The sequence below is a fragment of the Saccopteryx bilineata genome, chromosome 9 (assembly GCF_036850765.1).
Source record: "Saccopteryx bilineata isolate mSacBil1 chromosome 9, mSacBil1_pri_phased_curated, whole genome shotgun sequence".
NCBI lineage: Eukaryota > Metazoa > Chordata > Mammalia > Chiroptera > Emballonuridae > Saccopteryx > Saccopteryx bilineata.
This window is the reverse complement of record NC_089498.1, coordinates 54,530,477-54,548,724: the sequence shown is the minus strand read 5'-3', so window position 1 is coordinate 54,548,724 and position 18,248 is coordinate 54,530,477. Positions and strand designations below refer to the sequence as shown.

The following is an 18,248-nucleotide window of genomic DNA, read 5'->3' as shown; positions in this document are numbered from 1 at the left end:
TGGTGAAAGTAATTAATTTGGCTAAAAATAATTAAACTCTTCTAAGAATTCTTCTCTATTACTGTATTATTTTTGTAACATAATATTAACAACTTATACAAATAAAATGGCATCACATTCACAGTAATCTTGTCCTATAAAAGTAATATTAAATATTAAAGTAGATCTGACACATTACAAAAAAGAGTCAAACTTAGTCTGGAATTAAAATTATTTGCAAAAAGCTATCTTGCTTCAGAATCTAATTCCTCTGGGATTTATAGAAACACAAAATAATAAGTTGACTCTCTAAAATAAAACATACCAATGAACAAACAAACAAAATAATAACAATACATATAACAGCTAAAAATGAATGAAAGAGAAAACCAAAAAAAAATAGTTTAATGTGAGTTTATTTATTTTTTTAGTGAAGAGTGAAAGAGGGAAAGATATATAGGAGGGAGCAGGAAGCATCACCTCCCATATGTGCCTTAAACCAGGCAAACCCAGGGATTCGAATAGGTGACCTCAGCATTCCAGGTCGATGCTTTATCAACTGCGTCACCAGAGGTCAGCCTAATGTGAGTGTTTTAATGATAAAATACAGTCTCCAGGTATAGCATAATTCTGTCCTTCAAAAAGTTAATTATTATTATTTGCAGTTTCATTTTATCTCTTATTTTTTGCTAATGCCTTTCTGACAAATAAACAACAAGGATAATATCAAGCTTCTACTATCAAACTCATTTTGTGTGCTTTTAAAAAATTATTTTTTTACTTTCTACTCTAAAATTTTTATTGAAATTAGTTTAATGAAATTAAAATTTTTAAATCAAGATTTAAATGGAACGTTTTGAAGATATTACTGTAGGGAGTTTGCTGTTTCATTGTATCTTATTATTTTACTTTACTCAATTGTGTGTGTACGTATGTTTACCCGAAAGAAATAAAATCTTGGCTTGGAATAAGATTTTTGTCATTTTGACAGCTTAATTGGAAATTGACTGCAATGAGGGTGCAAGGGAGAAGGCAGCACTACTGGTAAGATGTCTATAGCCTTAATGCATGAGGAAGGTGGTTTTAAGGAAGGAGTTCAGATACAGCCAGATACTGCTGTATCTGATGGGTTACACTGGGGAGTTAGAACAGTAAGTTAAGGTCAAGGTATTAAGTCTGAGCAGGTAGGAAGATGTAGTTGCTGATACTTCCTGAGATAATGAAGACTGAAATCAGCTGATTTTTGTTTTCTTAATAAGGGGAGGAATGCAGGAAAGAGATTAGGATCTGGGATCAGATATGAAATTATTTATTTTACATCTTGCCGTTAGCTCATTTTTAATCTTTAGGCCATAAGAGTGTCATAGATATTCCGTGCTGTTAGTTTCAAGGTTCAATATTACACTGTACTGAATATGGGCTTGCTCTCTTGTTTTCCGGCTACAAGTACTTTGCATGATTATGTGTGAGTACATGGCAGAAAGCCGTGTGTGTGTGTGTGTGTGTGTGTAGCCTATATAAGGATGCAAGTACTTTCCTTTGGGGGTGGTTTTCCTGATCACTTGCCTGTCATTGAGAGAATACAATGTACGGGAATGGCCCAATGCCTTTCAGCTCCATGTTTCCTCTTTGGTCTGCCTGAATCCAATGTTCACTGTCATTATACCTGCTGTATTGGGCAGGATTCAGTTCAGGGTATGGAGATGGCAGCATCCTTGAAGAGCGGGATCGAGGAGTGACTGTTCTTAAGCATGTGGTTCCCCGTGGCTACCCTGTCGGGGGCTGTGAGCAGGGTGTTTTTTTACAGTTCTGGAAGTACCTAAAGCTCTCTGTCAAAGGTTGTGCATGTCTGGCAGAGTGCCAAACCTTACCAGGGGTAAAGAGGCAATGGCAATCATATACTGAGTTTCAGCAGATCTTCTGGGTACTGGGTATGAGAAATGCTGTTTACCACCTGTGGTCCCATAGGCTAAATGAGGAAGTTTTATTGCAAGGACGAGAAGCCTTATTCTCAGGAGCAAGATATCCACACTTTTTAGGTCACTGGTGTATATGTTGGGCCCCTATATTGGGCAGCCCATCAGTGCTGTTACACAGACATAACAGATTTGGGAGAGGCAGAAGCAGTGCAGTAAGTACTGTAAGGATGTGTGTGTTACTGCCCAAGTTCCCCACTGCCCCAACAAACTGGAGAAATGGGCCTGTAAAGGTTACCTGAACACAAATATGGGTAGCTTTGATTATGGCCAGGGAAGATAAGAGAAATTAGGTGGCAGGTCTAATAAAATCCTTTTAGAGTTTTGGTGGCAGCTTAGGCTGGAATAGAAGTTGGCGTTCACGTTACATGGTGGCAAAATTACACGTTGGAGGCAGCTAACAAGAAAACTGTTGATGTCCCTGCCTCACAGATGCAAGATTATATATTGGAGGCAGCAGAGGGGCAGGAGGATTCCCAAACCCCATTGTTCCAGTTTGAATAGGGAGAGGGCTGAGGAACCTGTCTAATGACAATGGGCAGGGACCATTGGTCCCTATGGAATTGACAATCCACTAGTCCCCTTCTAATGTGTAGCAGGCATTGCCCTTAGAACTGTCTAGGTGACTCAGGCCTTGGACATGTTTGAATCTACCAGGCCCTGTGAGCTTGACATTTATGTGACTTCTGAGGGGTTTGGACGGGTCATGTGGCAACTAACAGAGCACTTATGGAAAGGCTCTGAGGTCCACATAAAAGAGCTCTTTGGCTAGTTGCCTGTAATGAACCTTTACCTTGGATGATTTGCACAGACAGCTGGGCTCTTATTGAGGACTAATTACTGAGTGGTAAAATGGACTCTTGAAACAGGAATTATGACAAGAGAGGGGGTCTGGCTCCCTTGCTGGATAGATATGCCTCTTATAGACAGTAATGAGAGTCTCCAATTGGGGGATGGTTCCTGTGGAGGCCCTTCTGCACTGCACAACTGCTTCTATCTAGTTGCAGAGATGCAAGAAGGACACCTGACTCAAGCTGGGCTTTGGGTGGCAGGCCTATGGGCTCCTGCCTGCCCCAACGGCCCTCTCTAAAGGCCAATGACTTCAACGATCATGGCCCCAGACTGTACAGGTCTTCCACCTACAATGGGTGACCTTGATGGCACCATGGCATAAGGGGCTAGAGGTGGGCTTCTACTTAACTCCCTGGGCAACTGTAACCTGGCCATCTAAGGTAGAAGTGTATTATCACTTGAGTGCGCGGGGGACATTATTGTGAAGCAGTATAGCTTGTGCCTTAGTAGTCTATTGCTGTAGTCTCTACTGTTTCTGTGAAATGTGTATGTAATATACTTCACTCCTCACACAGGGACCGTTGTGGAAGATCCTGTCATGGTGATTATAAAGCAAGCAACCCTAAAGGGATATAGAGTGTAGGGAAAACAGCTATGGTTAAGCTTGCTCACTTGTTTTTCGGCTGCAAGCGCTTTGTATTATTGGTACATGAGCACGTGGCATAAAACCACATGTGTGTGTAGCCTATATAAGGCTATAGGTCCTTTCCCTCAGGGGTGGTTTTACTGCTTGCTCACTGCTTTTGAAAATGTCCAATAAACAAGAATGGCCCAATGCCTTTCAACTCTGTGCTTCTTCTGTGGTCAGACCAAATCCAATGTGAACCTGCCTGGCCTCGACCACTGGCATAGTGGGCAATTCAGACCAGCATGAAACTGACAATGCATGAAACATACCAATTACATGTTAATTGAATAATATTTTCTCTCTGAAGGCAACCGATCGAGAGGGAGACCCGATTACATATGCTATTGAGAAGGGAGATCCTCAGCGAGTTTTCAATCTTTCAGAAACGTAAGTTAAAAATGATTTCTGAATTTATTTGTTTTTCTTTTTAAAATGTTAAACAATGTACTGGTAGTATGAAAACAGTCTTCTAATCAGAGGCTTTCAGCTGTTTATAGTTTTACATTTTCTTCTATGCTTGTTAATGCAAAGTTGGGAGAGTAATTCTGAATCCAGAGATTTTACCCAGGAGACTATTTATTTATTATAAAGATTTTTACTAGGTAAAATTCATTGAGGTAGAAACATTTCATTTACAGGCATAACCTAGGATTAATTAGATTCCTTTAAAGTTGTCAGCTTCACATAATAACAAGGACATTTCTACAAAGAATAACTTGGCACTGAATTGTTCATTCAAAGGAAATTTTGTAAGACAAAGTATAATTCAAACACATTTAAAATCCATCAATCAACTTTAGAATAATGTCAGTATATTTTAAAAACATTAATGCAAACATATGGTATATTCATGTTAAGTTGCTTTGGGGGCTATATAAGTGTCATTGAACTCACCTCTCTGAGCTTATCAAAGATAATGTTAATCGTAACTATGGAGAAGACTAGTAATAGGCATTAGGAAATAATTGAGGTTTGCAAAGATATTATTTGCTTCCTTCCATAGCTGCAAAGTAGCTGTTCTGATGTCACATGTGACTGACTGGACAATCAAGAACTGTATTTGCTACCTGTCTGAAGTTTTCTGTGTGGATGTGAGTGGTGTTATTTCCTGAAAGAATGAAAATCTAAAATTAGTCTATGATTAGAAAATAAAAAAATTAGCAAATGATCTAGACATTGCTTTAGTCTCAGAAACATGGTACATAATGTCAAATCAAGGGAACCATGCGTGGTCACTGGTTTTTGTGAGGAACAGCTACAATTTCACATTGAACAGGATGTTACAACCATAAATTAATATGCCTGGGCACTGAACATACAAGACTTTTAGATTTCACAGTTGAATAAACTTCCATTTAAAAATGGAAAGAGTTAAATGTTTTCAATTTTCCCCCATAGGTACATACAAATCATAAATTAACTAAAATTTACACTCATCATAATAAAGAAAAAAATTTTAAAGGGACAGTTTAACAATAATCAAGCCTGTGTAATACTATTATAAGAATAGATGTATAGATTACTAGGATAAACTTAAGGGTCCAGAAATAACTCCTAACATTTATGGCCAATTGATTTCCAAAAACAAAGGGCCAAGACAATCCAATCAAGAAAGAATAATCTCTTCAGCAAATGAAGCTGAAACAACATGCAAAAGAATTAGGTTGCATCTGTACCTCATACTATTTACAAAAATTAACTCAAAATTGATAGACCTGAACATATGAGATAAAATCATATAACTTTTATAAGAAAATACAGAAGTAAAACTTTACAGTTTAGATTAAGCAATGCTTTCTTAGATATGCCACAAAAAGCACAAATGATTAATGAGAAAACTGGTAAGTTAGAGTTCATCACAATTTGAAAATAAAAAGTGCTTTAAAGTACATATACCATCAAGACCTGACCTGTGGTGGCACAGTGGATAAAGCATTGACCTGTGATACTGAGGTTTCCGGTTCAAAACTCTGGGCCTGCCTGGTCAAGGAAAATATGGGAGTTGATGTTTCCTGTTCCTCCCTCCCTTCTCTCTCTCTCTCCTCTCTAAAATAAATGAAATCTAAAAAATAAAATAATAATAATAAAGTACACCATCAAGGCCCTGGCCGGTTGGCTCAGTGGTAGAGCGTCAGCCTGGCGTGTAGGAGTCCTGGGTTTGATTCCTGGCCAGGGCACACAGGAGAAGCACCTATCTGCTTCTCTACCCCTCCCCCTCTCCTTCCTCTCTGTCTCTCTCTTCCCCTCCTGCAGCCGAGGCTCCATTGGAACAAAGTTGGCCCGGGCGCTGAGGATGGCTCTTTGGCCTCTGCCTCAGGTGCTAGAATGGCCCTGGATGCAACAGAGCAACATCCCAGATGGGAAGAGCATCGCCCCCTGGTGGGCATGCTGGATGGATCCCAGTTGGGCGCATGCGGTAGTCTGTCTGACTGCCTCTCCGTTTCCAACTTCAGAAAAAATACAAAAAAAAATAAATAAATAAGGTACACCATCAAGAAAGTAAGACAACAGACAGATTGAAAAAAAGTATTTTCAGATAATGTATATGATAAGGGACATATATTAACAATATATAAAAACTATTAAAACTCAAAAATAAACAGAATTCATCAAAAATAAAAATAAATAATAATTTGAATAAAATTTTTCGAAAGAAGTTATATGAGTGACCAATAAACAAAAACAAATATGCTCATAATGAATTAATGCAATTATAATCATGAAGTACCATATTACATCCACTTAAAATAGCTATAATGAAAAGGAAAGAAAATAACAAGTGTGAATGAGAATGTAAAAATATCAGAATATTCATATATTTCTGGTGAAATAAAAATAGTGTACTCTGCCCTGGCCAAGTAGCTCAGTTAGAGTGCTATCCTTATATGCTAGGGTTGTTGGTTCAATCCCTGGTCAGGACATGTATAAGAATCAACCAATGAATGCATTAATAGTTGAAAGAAAAATCAATGTCTTTCTCTTTCTTTCTTACCCTCTCTTTCTCTCTCCCTCTCTAAAAGTAATACATTAAAATAGAATAAAATAAGAAAATTCAAAAATAAATTGTTAACTCTGGAAAACAATATTTTATTACTTCTAAATGGTAAACATGTAGTTATCACATAACCCAGCCATTTCACTCATATCTACTCAAGAAAAATGCAAGCATACATTCATATAAAAAGCTGCACAAAAAATATTTATAACAGAATTATTTACAATAGCAAAATATATAAATAACCCAAATGGCTGTTTACAGATGACTAGATTAACAAAATGTATATCCACACAATGGAATATTATCCATCAATAAAAGAGAATGAAACACTAAAACATGATACAACATGGAAGAAATTTAAGGACATTACACTAAGTAAAAGAAGTCATTCACAAAACCACATATGATATGATTCAATTTGTATTAATGTCCAGAATAGGCATTATAGGCACTATAGAGACAAAAATGTAGACTAGTATTTGCCTGAGGCTGAGATGGGGCAGAAAGGAGAGAGACTAATAATGGATACAGTGATGACAATATTCTAAAATTGATTGTGGTCATGGTTGAACAACTGCAAATATGTTAAAATGTATTGAATTGCACATCTAAATGAGTGCAAATCATGTCATGATATGTGAGTTATATGTAAATAAAACTGTTAAAAATGAGAGAAAGAGAACAGTGAAGATTTTACCTTCCCTGGTAAGCAGGAAGCCCAGGTCTTTCTTATTCTCTCTGTAAGAAATTTACATCCCGGTATTTTTTCTTTAATGCTGAAGGATTTTCCAGCTGTTGCTTGTGAAATATGATGAGCCACTAATTTTACAAAATAAAGTTTTCATTTGTTGTGCTACCCTAGCAACCATTTCTCTTCTACTTCTCTCATCTCTGCTTCTAAAACCTAGCTGAAGTCACGAAAGTTTTTTTCTATGTGGCTATATTCATTTTGACACCAAATTTAACATTTTTTATCACAGTTTGAACTTTATGATTACATTGGTGACTAACATATACAGAAGATGATATACACTTTTTTCTATCATTTCTATTTTCTTTTTATTTAGAAAATAAAATTTAATAGGGTGACATTGATCAATAAGAGTACATAGGTTTCAGGTAAAAATCTCTATAGCATTTAAACTGTTGATTGTGTTGTGTATCCATCATCCAAGTCAAATCATTCTTAATCGCCATATATTTGTTCCTCTTTATTCCCCTCTTCCACAAACCCCTCCCTCAATAACCACTTCACTTGTATCTTTGTCCATTAGTCTCAGTTTTATATCCCACCTATGTATGAAATCATATAGTTCTTAGCTTTTTCTGATTTACTTATTTCACTCAGTATAAAATTCCTGGTCCATCCATGTTGTTGTAAATGGTAATATGTCATCATTTCTTAATGCTAATTAGTATTCCATTGTATAGATGTACCACAACTTCTTTTCTCAATCCTCCATCAAAGGACACCTTGGTTGTTTCCATGTCTTGGTCACTGTGAATAATCCTGCAATGAGCATGGGAGTGCATATGCTTTATGTACCAATGTTTTTGAGTTTTTTTGCATAGATACCCAGTTGAGGGATTGCTGGGTTATACGGTAGTTCTATTCTTAGTTTTTTGTGGAACCACCATACTTTCTTACATAATGGCTATACCCTTCTACATTCTCACCAGCAGTGAGTGAGTGATCCTTTTCTACAAAGCTTTTCTAACACTTGGTGTTACCTGTCATGTTAAGAACAGTCAATCTAACAGGTGTGAGGTTGTATCTCATTGTAGTTTTGATTTGCATTTCTCTGATAGCTAGTGAAGATGACCACTTTTTTATGTATCTGTTGGCCACTTATATGTCTTCTCTGAAGAAAAGTCTGTTCATGTTCTCTCCCCATTTTTAAGTTGGATCGTTTGCTTATTTGTTGATGAGCCTTGTGAGTTCTTTATATATTTTGAGTATTAAGCCCTTATCAGAGCTGTTGTTTACATATATCATCTCCACTTGTTTTGCTGCCTTTCTGGTTTTTTTGTCAGTTTCTTTTGCTGTGCACAAGCTTTTTAGTTTGACATAGTCCCATTCATTTTATTTTTGCCTTTAGTTGTTTTGGCTTTGGGGTCAAATCAGTGGTGGGATTCATCTGTTTAGTACCAGTTTGGCAAAACTGATATCTAATTTTTTGTTGAGTTTGATGAACCAGTGTTAAAATGGCACTTTTAATCAGGGTTATCTCTAAGGTGGTGCCTGGGCAGCCTCCCAAAGTAGAAATCACAAATTTACATTCCTTATTCTTTTTTAGCATTCATTTGTGCAACAGCATATTCTAGGCACCAATAGTAATGTTCATTCCACCCATAGGTGAAAAAAAAATGCAAGTGAGGTCGCCAATCATGAAGCAATATGGAAATATCTTAAATAACAATTTTATTGTCTTTTGTCAGGTATTATTTAATATTTATTCATTAATACTTTAATTTAGTTTTGTGTACCTCTTTTATTGTTCTTATTTAAGTATTTAGTGTGTGAAATAATAAACTACCTTTAGGTATATCGGGGTTTTTTTACACTTAAAATGATCATTACGTTAGAGACCCAGTTGTTAAATTATTTAAGTCCCACCACTGGGTCAGATCCATAAATTGTTCTCTGGCCAAGGTCCATAAGTTTAGTACCTTTGTTTTCTTCTATGTAATTTATTATTTCAGATCAGTTAGGTTGGTAATACATTTGAGTTAATTTCTGTGCAGGGGGACAAACTGTAGTCAAATTTATTCTTTTGCATGTAGCTTTCCAATTTTCCCAGAACCATTAATTGAAGAGGATCTACTTTCAAAATCTATACACAAATTAATATACTTTTTGCACCCTACACTCTGCCACCTTAGTTTATGACACAACCATCTATTCTTTAAACTGCAACCAATATCTAAATGCTTCTATGAGTTGGTGTTTGTGAAACAGTAATTACTATTTGATGTGAAATGTCATATTAAACTTGAAGCAATCACACATTTTAAAGTATACTCTAACCTCTATAATTATTATTGTAAGGGCTGAAACATGATGCTGAAAAGCAATGTGATAAATATGTCACAACCCTCCAACACTTGTAAGTGTAAATGATGTTAATCTGCAACTAGTAGAATGTATTAAAAAGTTAAAGGAAGCATAGAATACAAAGCATGAATCCTGTGAGTTAATCTTTGTTAGTCCAAAATGCTGTGGCTATAATATATCCTAATAAACAAAACCATTTGGGAAAATGGTTACTTATAGAAGCAGGTTTTAAGTGCTAGTTTATTTGGAAGTAAATATCCTCTAGTACTTTTTATTTGCATTGTCTAAACAACTTTTGAACACTATATCTTATGGTTAGGCAATCTAACTCATGGTCTGAGAGAGCTTAATTTTGTCAAGCACAGTACATTTTAAGAATAGTATCTACTGTAATTCTGTTTAATATAATTAATGTAATTGAGTTGAAATTTAGATAGCATAAATTAAGCATTTTAAAGTTAAGAACTCAATGGCATTTAGCAGAATCACAATGTGTTCAATTACCAATTCATCTACATTTAAAATTTTCATCATTACCAAAAGAACACCCCAAGCCTCTGAAGCAATTGCTCCCTACCAACCCTTTCCCTAGCCCTTGGCAACCAACAGTCTGTGTTTTGTCTCTCTAGATTTATCTATTCTGAATATTTCATATAATAAAATGACACAGTATGTTAACTTTTGTGTCTTTTTTTTTTCAATAAGCGTTATGTTTTGCTATTAACCCATGTTGAAGCATGTATCAGTATTTCATTCCTCTTGATAGCTACATAATATTCCATTGTATACATATACAATAATTTATTTAACCATTCATAAGTTAATGGACATTTGAACTCTATTTCTGGGTTTCAGCAATTGTGAATACTGCTACTATGTACATAGTTATATGCGAGTATCAAAGCATCTATTTTCAATTCCTTTGACTACATACCTAGAATTGGAATTGCATACTCATATTTTCATTCTATGTCTACCTTTTAGGAACTGCCAAACTGTTTCCACAGTGATTGAACCATTTTTCATTCCCACCAGCAATGTGCAAGGTTATGAATTTCTCCACATTATTTTCCCATTTTTTTTGTATGGTTTTGTTAATAATGGCTGCCCTAGTGGGTGTAAAGTGGTATTTCATTTTAGTTCTGATTTGTGTTTTTTTGATGACTAATGATGTTAAACATCTTTCATATGCTTGTTTGCCATTTGTATATGTTTTTGGAGAAATATTTATTCAAGTCCATTGCCTATTTTTTAGTTGGAGTGTTTGTCTTTTTGTTGTTGAGTTGTGAGAATTCCTTGTGTATTTTGGGAACCAAATTCTTAATTAGATATGTGTTCTCCTATTTTGTAGTTTTTTCACTTTATTGATAATGTGTTTTAATTTACAAAATTTTTATTTTTATGAAGTCCAATATGTCTATTTTTTCTTTGGCTGCTCATACTTTTGATGTCATATTTAAACATCCATTGTCAAATCTAGAATCATTAAGATTTTCTCCTATGTTTTTGTCTAAGGGTTTTATGGTTTGAATATTTATATATAAATTGTTGTTCATTTTTTACTTAATCTTCACATATGGTATAAGATAGTCCAATTTCATAGTTTTACAATTTGCAATTGTTCCAGGACCATTTGTTGAAGAGACAATTCTTTCCCTATTGAATGATCTTGGCATCTTTGTTCAAATCAATTGGTCACAGATGTATGAGTTTATTTCTGGACTGTTGATTTCATCTATTCCATGGTACCATATACACTTTGAATGTCTTAATTTCTCAATAAACTTTCTACCCAGTTTCCCTCTGCAGGCTTTCAGAGCTCTAATGTATGCCTTAACTATAATTGATCTTTTGCCTCAGGTGGCTTCAGGTTTCTACTTTTCTTACAATGTTTTCCAGAAATACCCATGACATTTCTACCTTGAGAGAGTACTTATTTAGGCAAAATAAAGACAAGCCCAAGTATTATATCTTCTGACAGCCTTCAGATTAGTTGGAATAGACCAACACAATTTGGGAGGAATAAAGATAGTTCTGGCCCCTCCAGAAACAGCACCAGAGTGTCACGGTGCGAATGCCGACTGCCAGCTTCAAGACCATACCAAGACAGGGATGGTGCGACAGGATGAGTTAAAATGTCACAAACTTTTCTGCCATTTTAAAATTGCCTTTTTTTTTTATTTTGCCTTTATTTGGTTACTGTCAACTTTTGACTGTTCTATGGAGTTCTTTCAAAGTTGGTTCTGAGCCTTTCTGCTTTATTTTTCAATATTTTTGCAGAGATTTAACCTACTTAACCATTTTTACTGACATTCTTCTGCAATACATTTTTAATCCTGTTAAATTTAAGTGGCACTATTTTTTTTTTTTTTTTTTTTTAGGGAGAGAAAGAAGGACAGGCAGGGACAGACAGATAGGAAGGGTGATATGAGAAGCATCAATTCTTTGTTGCAATTTCTTGTTCATTTACTGCTTTCTCATATGTACCTAGACCTGGGGGCTCCAGCAGAGCGAGTGACCCTTTGCTCAAGCTAGTGACCTTGGGCTCAAGCCAACAATCATGGGGTCAAATCTATGATTTCACAAGCTGGCAACCTTAGGGTTCCAAACTTGGGTCCTTAGCATTCCAGGCTAATGCTCTATCCACTATGCCACCACTTGGTCTGGCTAAGTGGCACTATTATTAATGTATTATCAGGAGTGGTTCTTACATATTTTTAATATATGTATTTACAAGTTTATTGCATTCATAAGTGTAGCCCAGTGTATTCTGCTCTATAATATTAATTCTAATGCTCTCTGCCAGTTATTTCTGGAATTTCATGAAAGAATGTTGTGTGTACCAATAAACTAGTCTTTCTACAATGATTACCAAAATATCCTGTCCAAAATATCCTGTTCACTTTCTACTATACTGGGACATAGGCTTTTATTATCTTAAGCAAAGGACTATCTCCTTAATAATCACCAGCCCATAAAAAAATTAGCTGTTTATATATTATATGGCTCTATGTGAAAATAATATATAAAAGTCTAATGATTTCTAACTAACTGTACAGGAAAGAATATAAAGTCTTTCATTGTGTTATGGCTAGGCTTTCAGATTTCTTGTTTAATTGTGAATAAGTCTCAAAAGCAATATATGTGTTACTTTTCTTTTTGAATGTCATTTTAGAATGCGATTATCTGAACCATCTGCTCTGTGGGAAGTTGATCCAAACCTAAGTGTCATGAATTACTCTAGGGATTGGTTCTAAATTATTTTGCTAAACATTTAAATATGTATAAGAAGCAAAATCAATTTTTTTATACCTGTACCATATATGTAGAACATTTATTAAGTCCATATCAACAACAAAATAAAACTGAGTAACAGAGACTCTAATTTTTGATTCATTGGCATTGACTTTCTGCATTCAACCATCATATGTAGTGTTAATTGCTTAAATTCCACTATCATGGTAAAAGTAATTCCATTAAAATAAAAGCCTTTAATCAATAAAAAATCATTTTTTATTCTTGATAAATATTTTAATGTTTTGTTGTTATTTTACTGTAACCTCTAATCCACAGTAGATGCTTGTTAGGCTTTGTTAAACTGTCACATACAGTGATACAGTGTCACATTTATAATATCTAAGAATAAATGTAGAACCTCTCTCAGAGAGTATAATAAATAACCAAACTGTTATAAAACATATTACACTGGCAAATGGATTTAAATAATTAGAAGCATTTATTCTGAATAGTAAAAAGTTATGAAATAATTTTAAATATATTCCAAGTATGAGATTTTTCCTGAAGGCTGTTTATTTCTCATTATACATAGTTAGTTAAAATAAGAAATGCCTAATTTTCAAAAGAATAGCATAATTTTAAAATTGCCAGTGTATTGACAAAAGAATTTGTTTTATAAATCATAAAATGAAAGAGTAATTACTTATATAATTGTTTTCTTAAGAAAGAATAAAAATATGGATTGTGATTCCTTTTTTGGAAACAATAGTAATATAATTAAATATGGCTATCAATATAAAATAAAAATAAATATTATAAAAAGAACCATAATAACAATAAAAGTTTTAATAATCTACTGTATATATCCTGATTTTCTATAATAAACTCAATTAATTTGAAATTAGAAAAAATAAACTTTAATCACTAGCATTTGTCAAAGATGAAATTTATATGTTTGCATTTTCATAATGGACACATATGTAACAATGACTTGGAATGGTGACATAGATTATTTATAAGAAATTTTGACCCACAAGATTATTAAACTACTGTATTGGAATTATTACTTTTCAAATAATCACAAACAAGATAGATATCTTTCTTTCTGGAGTGAATTAAGTATATTTGGGGTTTTCTTTTTATGGTTTTTTTTTTTTTTTAAGATAAAGAATGAACAATTATCTCATTCAGTTTTGTAACTCTTCATTATTGCTAAGAAGCTCAACAGCCTTAAAAGCCTTCTTTTTTTTTTTTTTTTTTTACAATTTTCAATATGAATCCTAAAATTGTATAATACACTTTAAATACTCAAGATGTGTTTGCTAAAGGGGAAAAACATATAAAAACTAGTGCAGGGTAGCAGGAAGAATCCATGTGATAAAATATCTTTTGGTCTTATTTGTTCATTTGTTTTCTCTGTCACTAGTACTGGGATTCTAACCTTAGCAAAACCACTGGACAGGGAGAGCACCGATCGCTACATTCTAATCGTCACTGCGTCTGATGGCAGGCCAGATGGGGTGAGTACTCTCACTGGAAAGAGTTTTTAAAAAAGAGTATTAAAATAACTGAGATTATCTTTCAGTTTTTGACTTAAAGAATTTATCACTATCATGAACACATGAATTAATATCTTTCTTTTACCTGGAGGAATTACGTATACTTATTTGGAAAAGTATACTTTTTTCCTATGGGCTCTTCCGATAATAGATGGACCCTACTCTTAATCTTTATGATATTAAACAACTTTTGACTTGACAGAAGAGATACTTGTTTTTTACATTCTTATCCAATTTATGTGGAAAATAAAACTTAATCTAGTCTAAGAAGGATTTGATTCCATCAGAATCAGCACAGAGCTCTGGGAGTTTCATTATGTTGGAACCTATTTCCTTTAAAGTCACTGTTGTGGGGTAGGGAGTTAGAAGAAGAGAATTTGTGGATAAATATCTTGAAGCACTTAGGAAAATGATTTGATTAATTCCACAGGTTATTTATAAGCAACACTCTTGACTAATCTTAGATGATTAAAGTGGTTTAACAGCGGTAGAGCGTCGGCCTGGCACGTGGGGGACCCGGGTTCGATTCCCAGCCAGGGCACATAGGAGAAGCGCCCATTTGCTTCTCCACCCCCCCCCCTTCCTCTCTGTCTCTCTCTTCCCCTCCCGCAGCCAAGGCTCCATTGGAGCAAAGATGGCCCGGGCGCTGGGGATGGCTCCTTGGCCTCTGCCCCAGGCGCTAGAGTGGCTCTGGTCGCGGCAGATCGACGCCCCGGAGGGGCAGAGCATCGCCCCCTGGTGGGCAGAGCGTCGCCCCTGGTGGGCGTGTCGGGTGGATCCCGGTCCGGCGCATGCGGGAGTCTGTCTGACTGTCTCTCCCCGTTTCCAGCTTCAGAAAAATACACACACACACACAAAAATAATAAAATAAAATAAAGTGGTTTAAAAGGGTCCATAAATTTAGAAAAGTTAAATATTATTTCCTCTGCACCTAAACATTAGTCTTCAGGCCCTGGCTGGTTGGTTCAGTGGTAGAATGTCCGCCTGGTGTGTGCAAGTCCCAGGTTTGATTTTCGGTCAGGGCACACAGGAGAAGTGCCCATCTGCTTCTCCACCGTTCCCCCTCTAGCTTCTTTTTATCTCTCTCTTCTCCTCATCTGCAGCTATGGTTCAATTAGAGTGAGATGGCCCCAGGTGCTGAGGATGGCTCCATGGCCTCTGTCTCAGGTGTTAGAGAAAGCTTTTAGTTATAATGGAGCAAGGGCCCCAGATGGGCAAAGCATCATTCTTAGTGGGTTTGCCAGGTGGATCTCCATGCGGGTGCAAGCAGGAGTCTGTCTCTGCCTCCTCTCCTCTTACAAATAAAAAAATAAATAAATAAACAAACAAACAAATAAATAAAATTTTAAGAATAAATAAATTGGTGAGTCATTCTGAATTTTTTCCGTATTCTTCAAATAACCCCAACCACAACCACCACTATTCTGATTTTTAAACATTGTAACATTTTAATTTTTGGCAATATATCATTTGACTAGTTTTTTTACTCTTTGTATGCCACAAGAGTTTTTGGTTTTGTTTTGGTTTGATTTTAATTTTATCAAGTGCTTCTTCTAGAAATAATTTTAAATTCAGTATGGCAAAAATCATCCAGTTCAAGTGGTAACGTATCTCCAGTTTACTTGAAATGATTTCTTTGATATATATGATAAATTATAGGGGGAGCACAGTTATTTGAGGAGGATTGCTGAGAAGATTTGCCATGATAAAAATATATTAAATTTATACCTGGATAGTTTTGCCACCTTAATTAAATTCAAAAAAAATTGAGAGAAATACCTAAATTTAGTAATCACAATCTGACTATTGTAAGTTATTTGTCATTTTTCAAACATTAAACAGCTGTATATAAAAAATAAGATATACATAACTGTTTTAGTAAATAATGGAATCAATATTAGACACTTAGATATTAGCTGAGTGAAAAAAATGAAATCTAAGATTAATTTATATATATCCAATACCTTGATTAATATAGTGTGCCTGTGTTAAATATATGTAACAAAGTTAGTGAGAGTCTTAAGAAGAAAATAATTAAAGAACTTGATTTATGATGAAAATTTAATGGGTAACTTGTCTAGGAAGTAACCGAGGGCAAAATGCTAAAGAAGAGGAAGAATTATTCAGCAAAGAGTAAGGGATATAATTAGAGTAAAGTAATATTAATGAGAAGCATTCAGGTCAACCATTAGAATAGAAAAAAATTATAATATATAACTTTGAGATATGTAACATTATAAATCAGAAATTAATGTTAGTACTATTTGCTGGGACCTTTAAAGCCTGAACTTAAAAATAAAATTTGTTATACAAGAGAAAGGATTAAAAACTAATAGTATATTAAAATATCTGACATAGTCTCAATCTACTAATTTTGTTTTTTGTCCACATTAAAACCTAAAAATAAGTTATGGGTTAAAATTAGTGGTTTGGTTCCTTCTAGACCATATTTTTTCAGTTATTTACTTGTATATTTAATTTTCTTTTACTAGGTTATTTAACATTTTTAGTACCTAATATTTTGTTATTCCTGTAATCATTAAAGTCTCATTCAGCTTTAATATTATAAACATTTTAAGTAGATTTGTTTTATTTTCAAAAATGAAGTGAGAGTATTGATAAAGAAACATTTAGATTTAAAATAAAAGCTTCATCTGTAAATTTTATGATTTATATAATTTTATGGATGGACTTACATGTGGGCACATATAGGGGGTTTCTAAAGAAGAAAGACTAAAAAATAATAATTTTCTCACATTTTTATAACACTTTTTTTTTTTTTTTTTGCATTTTTCTGAAGCTGGAAACAGGGAGAGACAGTCAGACAGACTCCCGCATGCGCCCGACCGGGATCCACCCGGCACGCCCACCAGGGGGCGACGCTCTGCCCACCAGGGGGCGATGCTCTGCCCATCCTGGGCGTCGCCATGTTGCGACCCTCCTGGGTGTCGCCATGTTGCAACCAGAGCCACTCTAGCGCCTGGGGCAGAGGCCACAGAGCCATCCCCAGCGCCCGGGCCATCTTTGCTCCAATGGAGCCTTGGCTGCGGGAGGGGAAGAGAGAGACAGAGAGGAAGGCGCGGCGGAGGGATGGAGAAGCAAATGGGCGCTTCTCCTATGTGCCCTGGCCGGGAATCGAACCCGGGTCCTCCGCACGCTAGGCCGACGCTCTACCGCTGAGCCAACCGGCCAGGGCTATAACACTTTTTTTAATCTAAACATTTAATCGTTTCCTTTGCAAAGTTATAGTGAAATGAACTATTAAAAATCATGGTTCTCAAAAAAAAGTTGTTTAATGAGCACAGTTCCCAGGTGGATGAATATTTTTAAATCAAAATGATTACTAGCAATATGTGTGAAACGAATTGCAAAGATATAATTTGAAAACTTGATCATAAGAAAACTCCTTCCTACCACTTCTAAAAAGAGTTTAAAGAAGAAAGGAGCTAATATTCTCTTGGTCACTGCTAATTTTTGTAGAAAATATTGAGGAAATTTAATCTGACATTCCTATATTTATTTTCATTTTTCTAAATTTAGTGTGTCAATAATATTTGAAAAGAAATTTGTACATGTAAATTAAATATCTCATTAATGCATTATATAAATATTTAGATTTCTTCAGTTATTATGACTACAATAAAATATTTTCTAGATTTTAATAATTATATTTATTTGAAATTACTTTCAAATTTATAAAGTTGCAAATTCCTTAATAAAGCTGCTATTTTTTATTTATGATTTTAATTTGTGTTTACATAGATTCAAGTGTACCACCGAATATGTCCCCCCCCACCCCCTTATTCCCCTTGCCCTCTCTATAACCCCTCTCCCCATTGCCTTCCCCCCTTCCCTCCAGGATTTGCTGTCCTGTTCTCTATAATGCTGTGTTATATATATATAATTTCATTAATCTCTTTCCCTTCTCTGATCCCATCTTCTCTTCTAGTTTCCCCCTGACCTC

General features: G+C 35.0%; 1 protein-coding gene across 1 annotated transcript in view; it reads left to right on the top strand.

Annotated features, from left to right (window-relative positions):
- The window catches only part of PCDH15 (protocadherin related 15), a 1,080,236-nt gene that overhangs the window by 773,577 nt on the left and 288,411 nt on the right, over positions 1–18,248 (top strand). The window contains exons 16-17 of the mRNA XM_066242956.1: positions 3,743–3,822; positions 14,152–14,245. Coding sequence (XP_066099053.1) covers positions 3,743–3,822; positions 14,152–14,245 — 174 coding nt within the window. The remainder of the gene's footprint in view (positions 1–3,742; positions 3,823–14,151; positions 14,246–18,248) is intronic.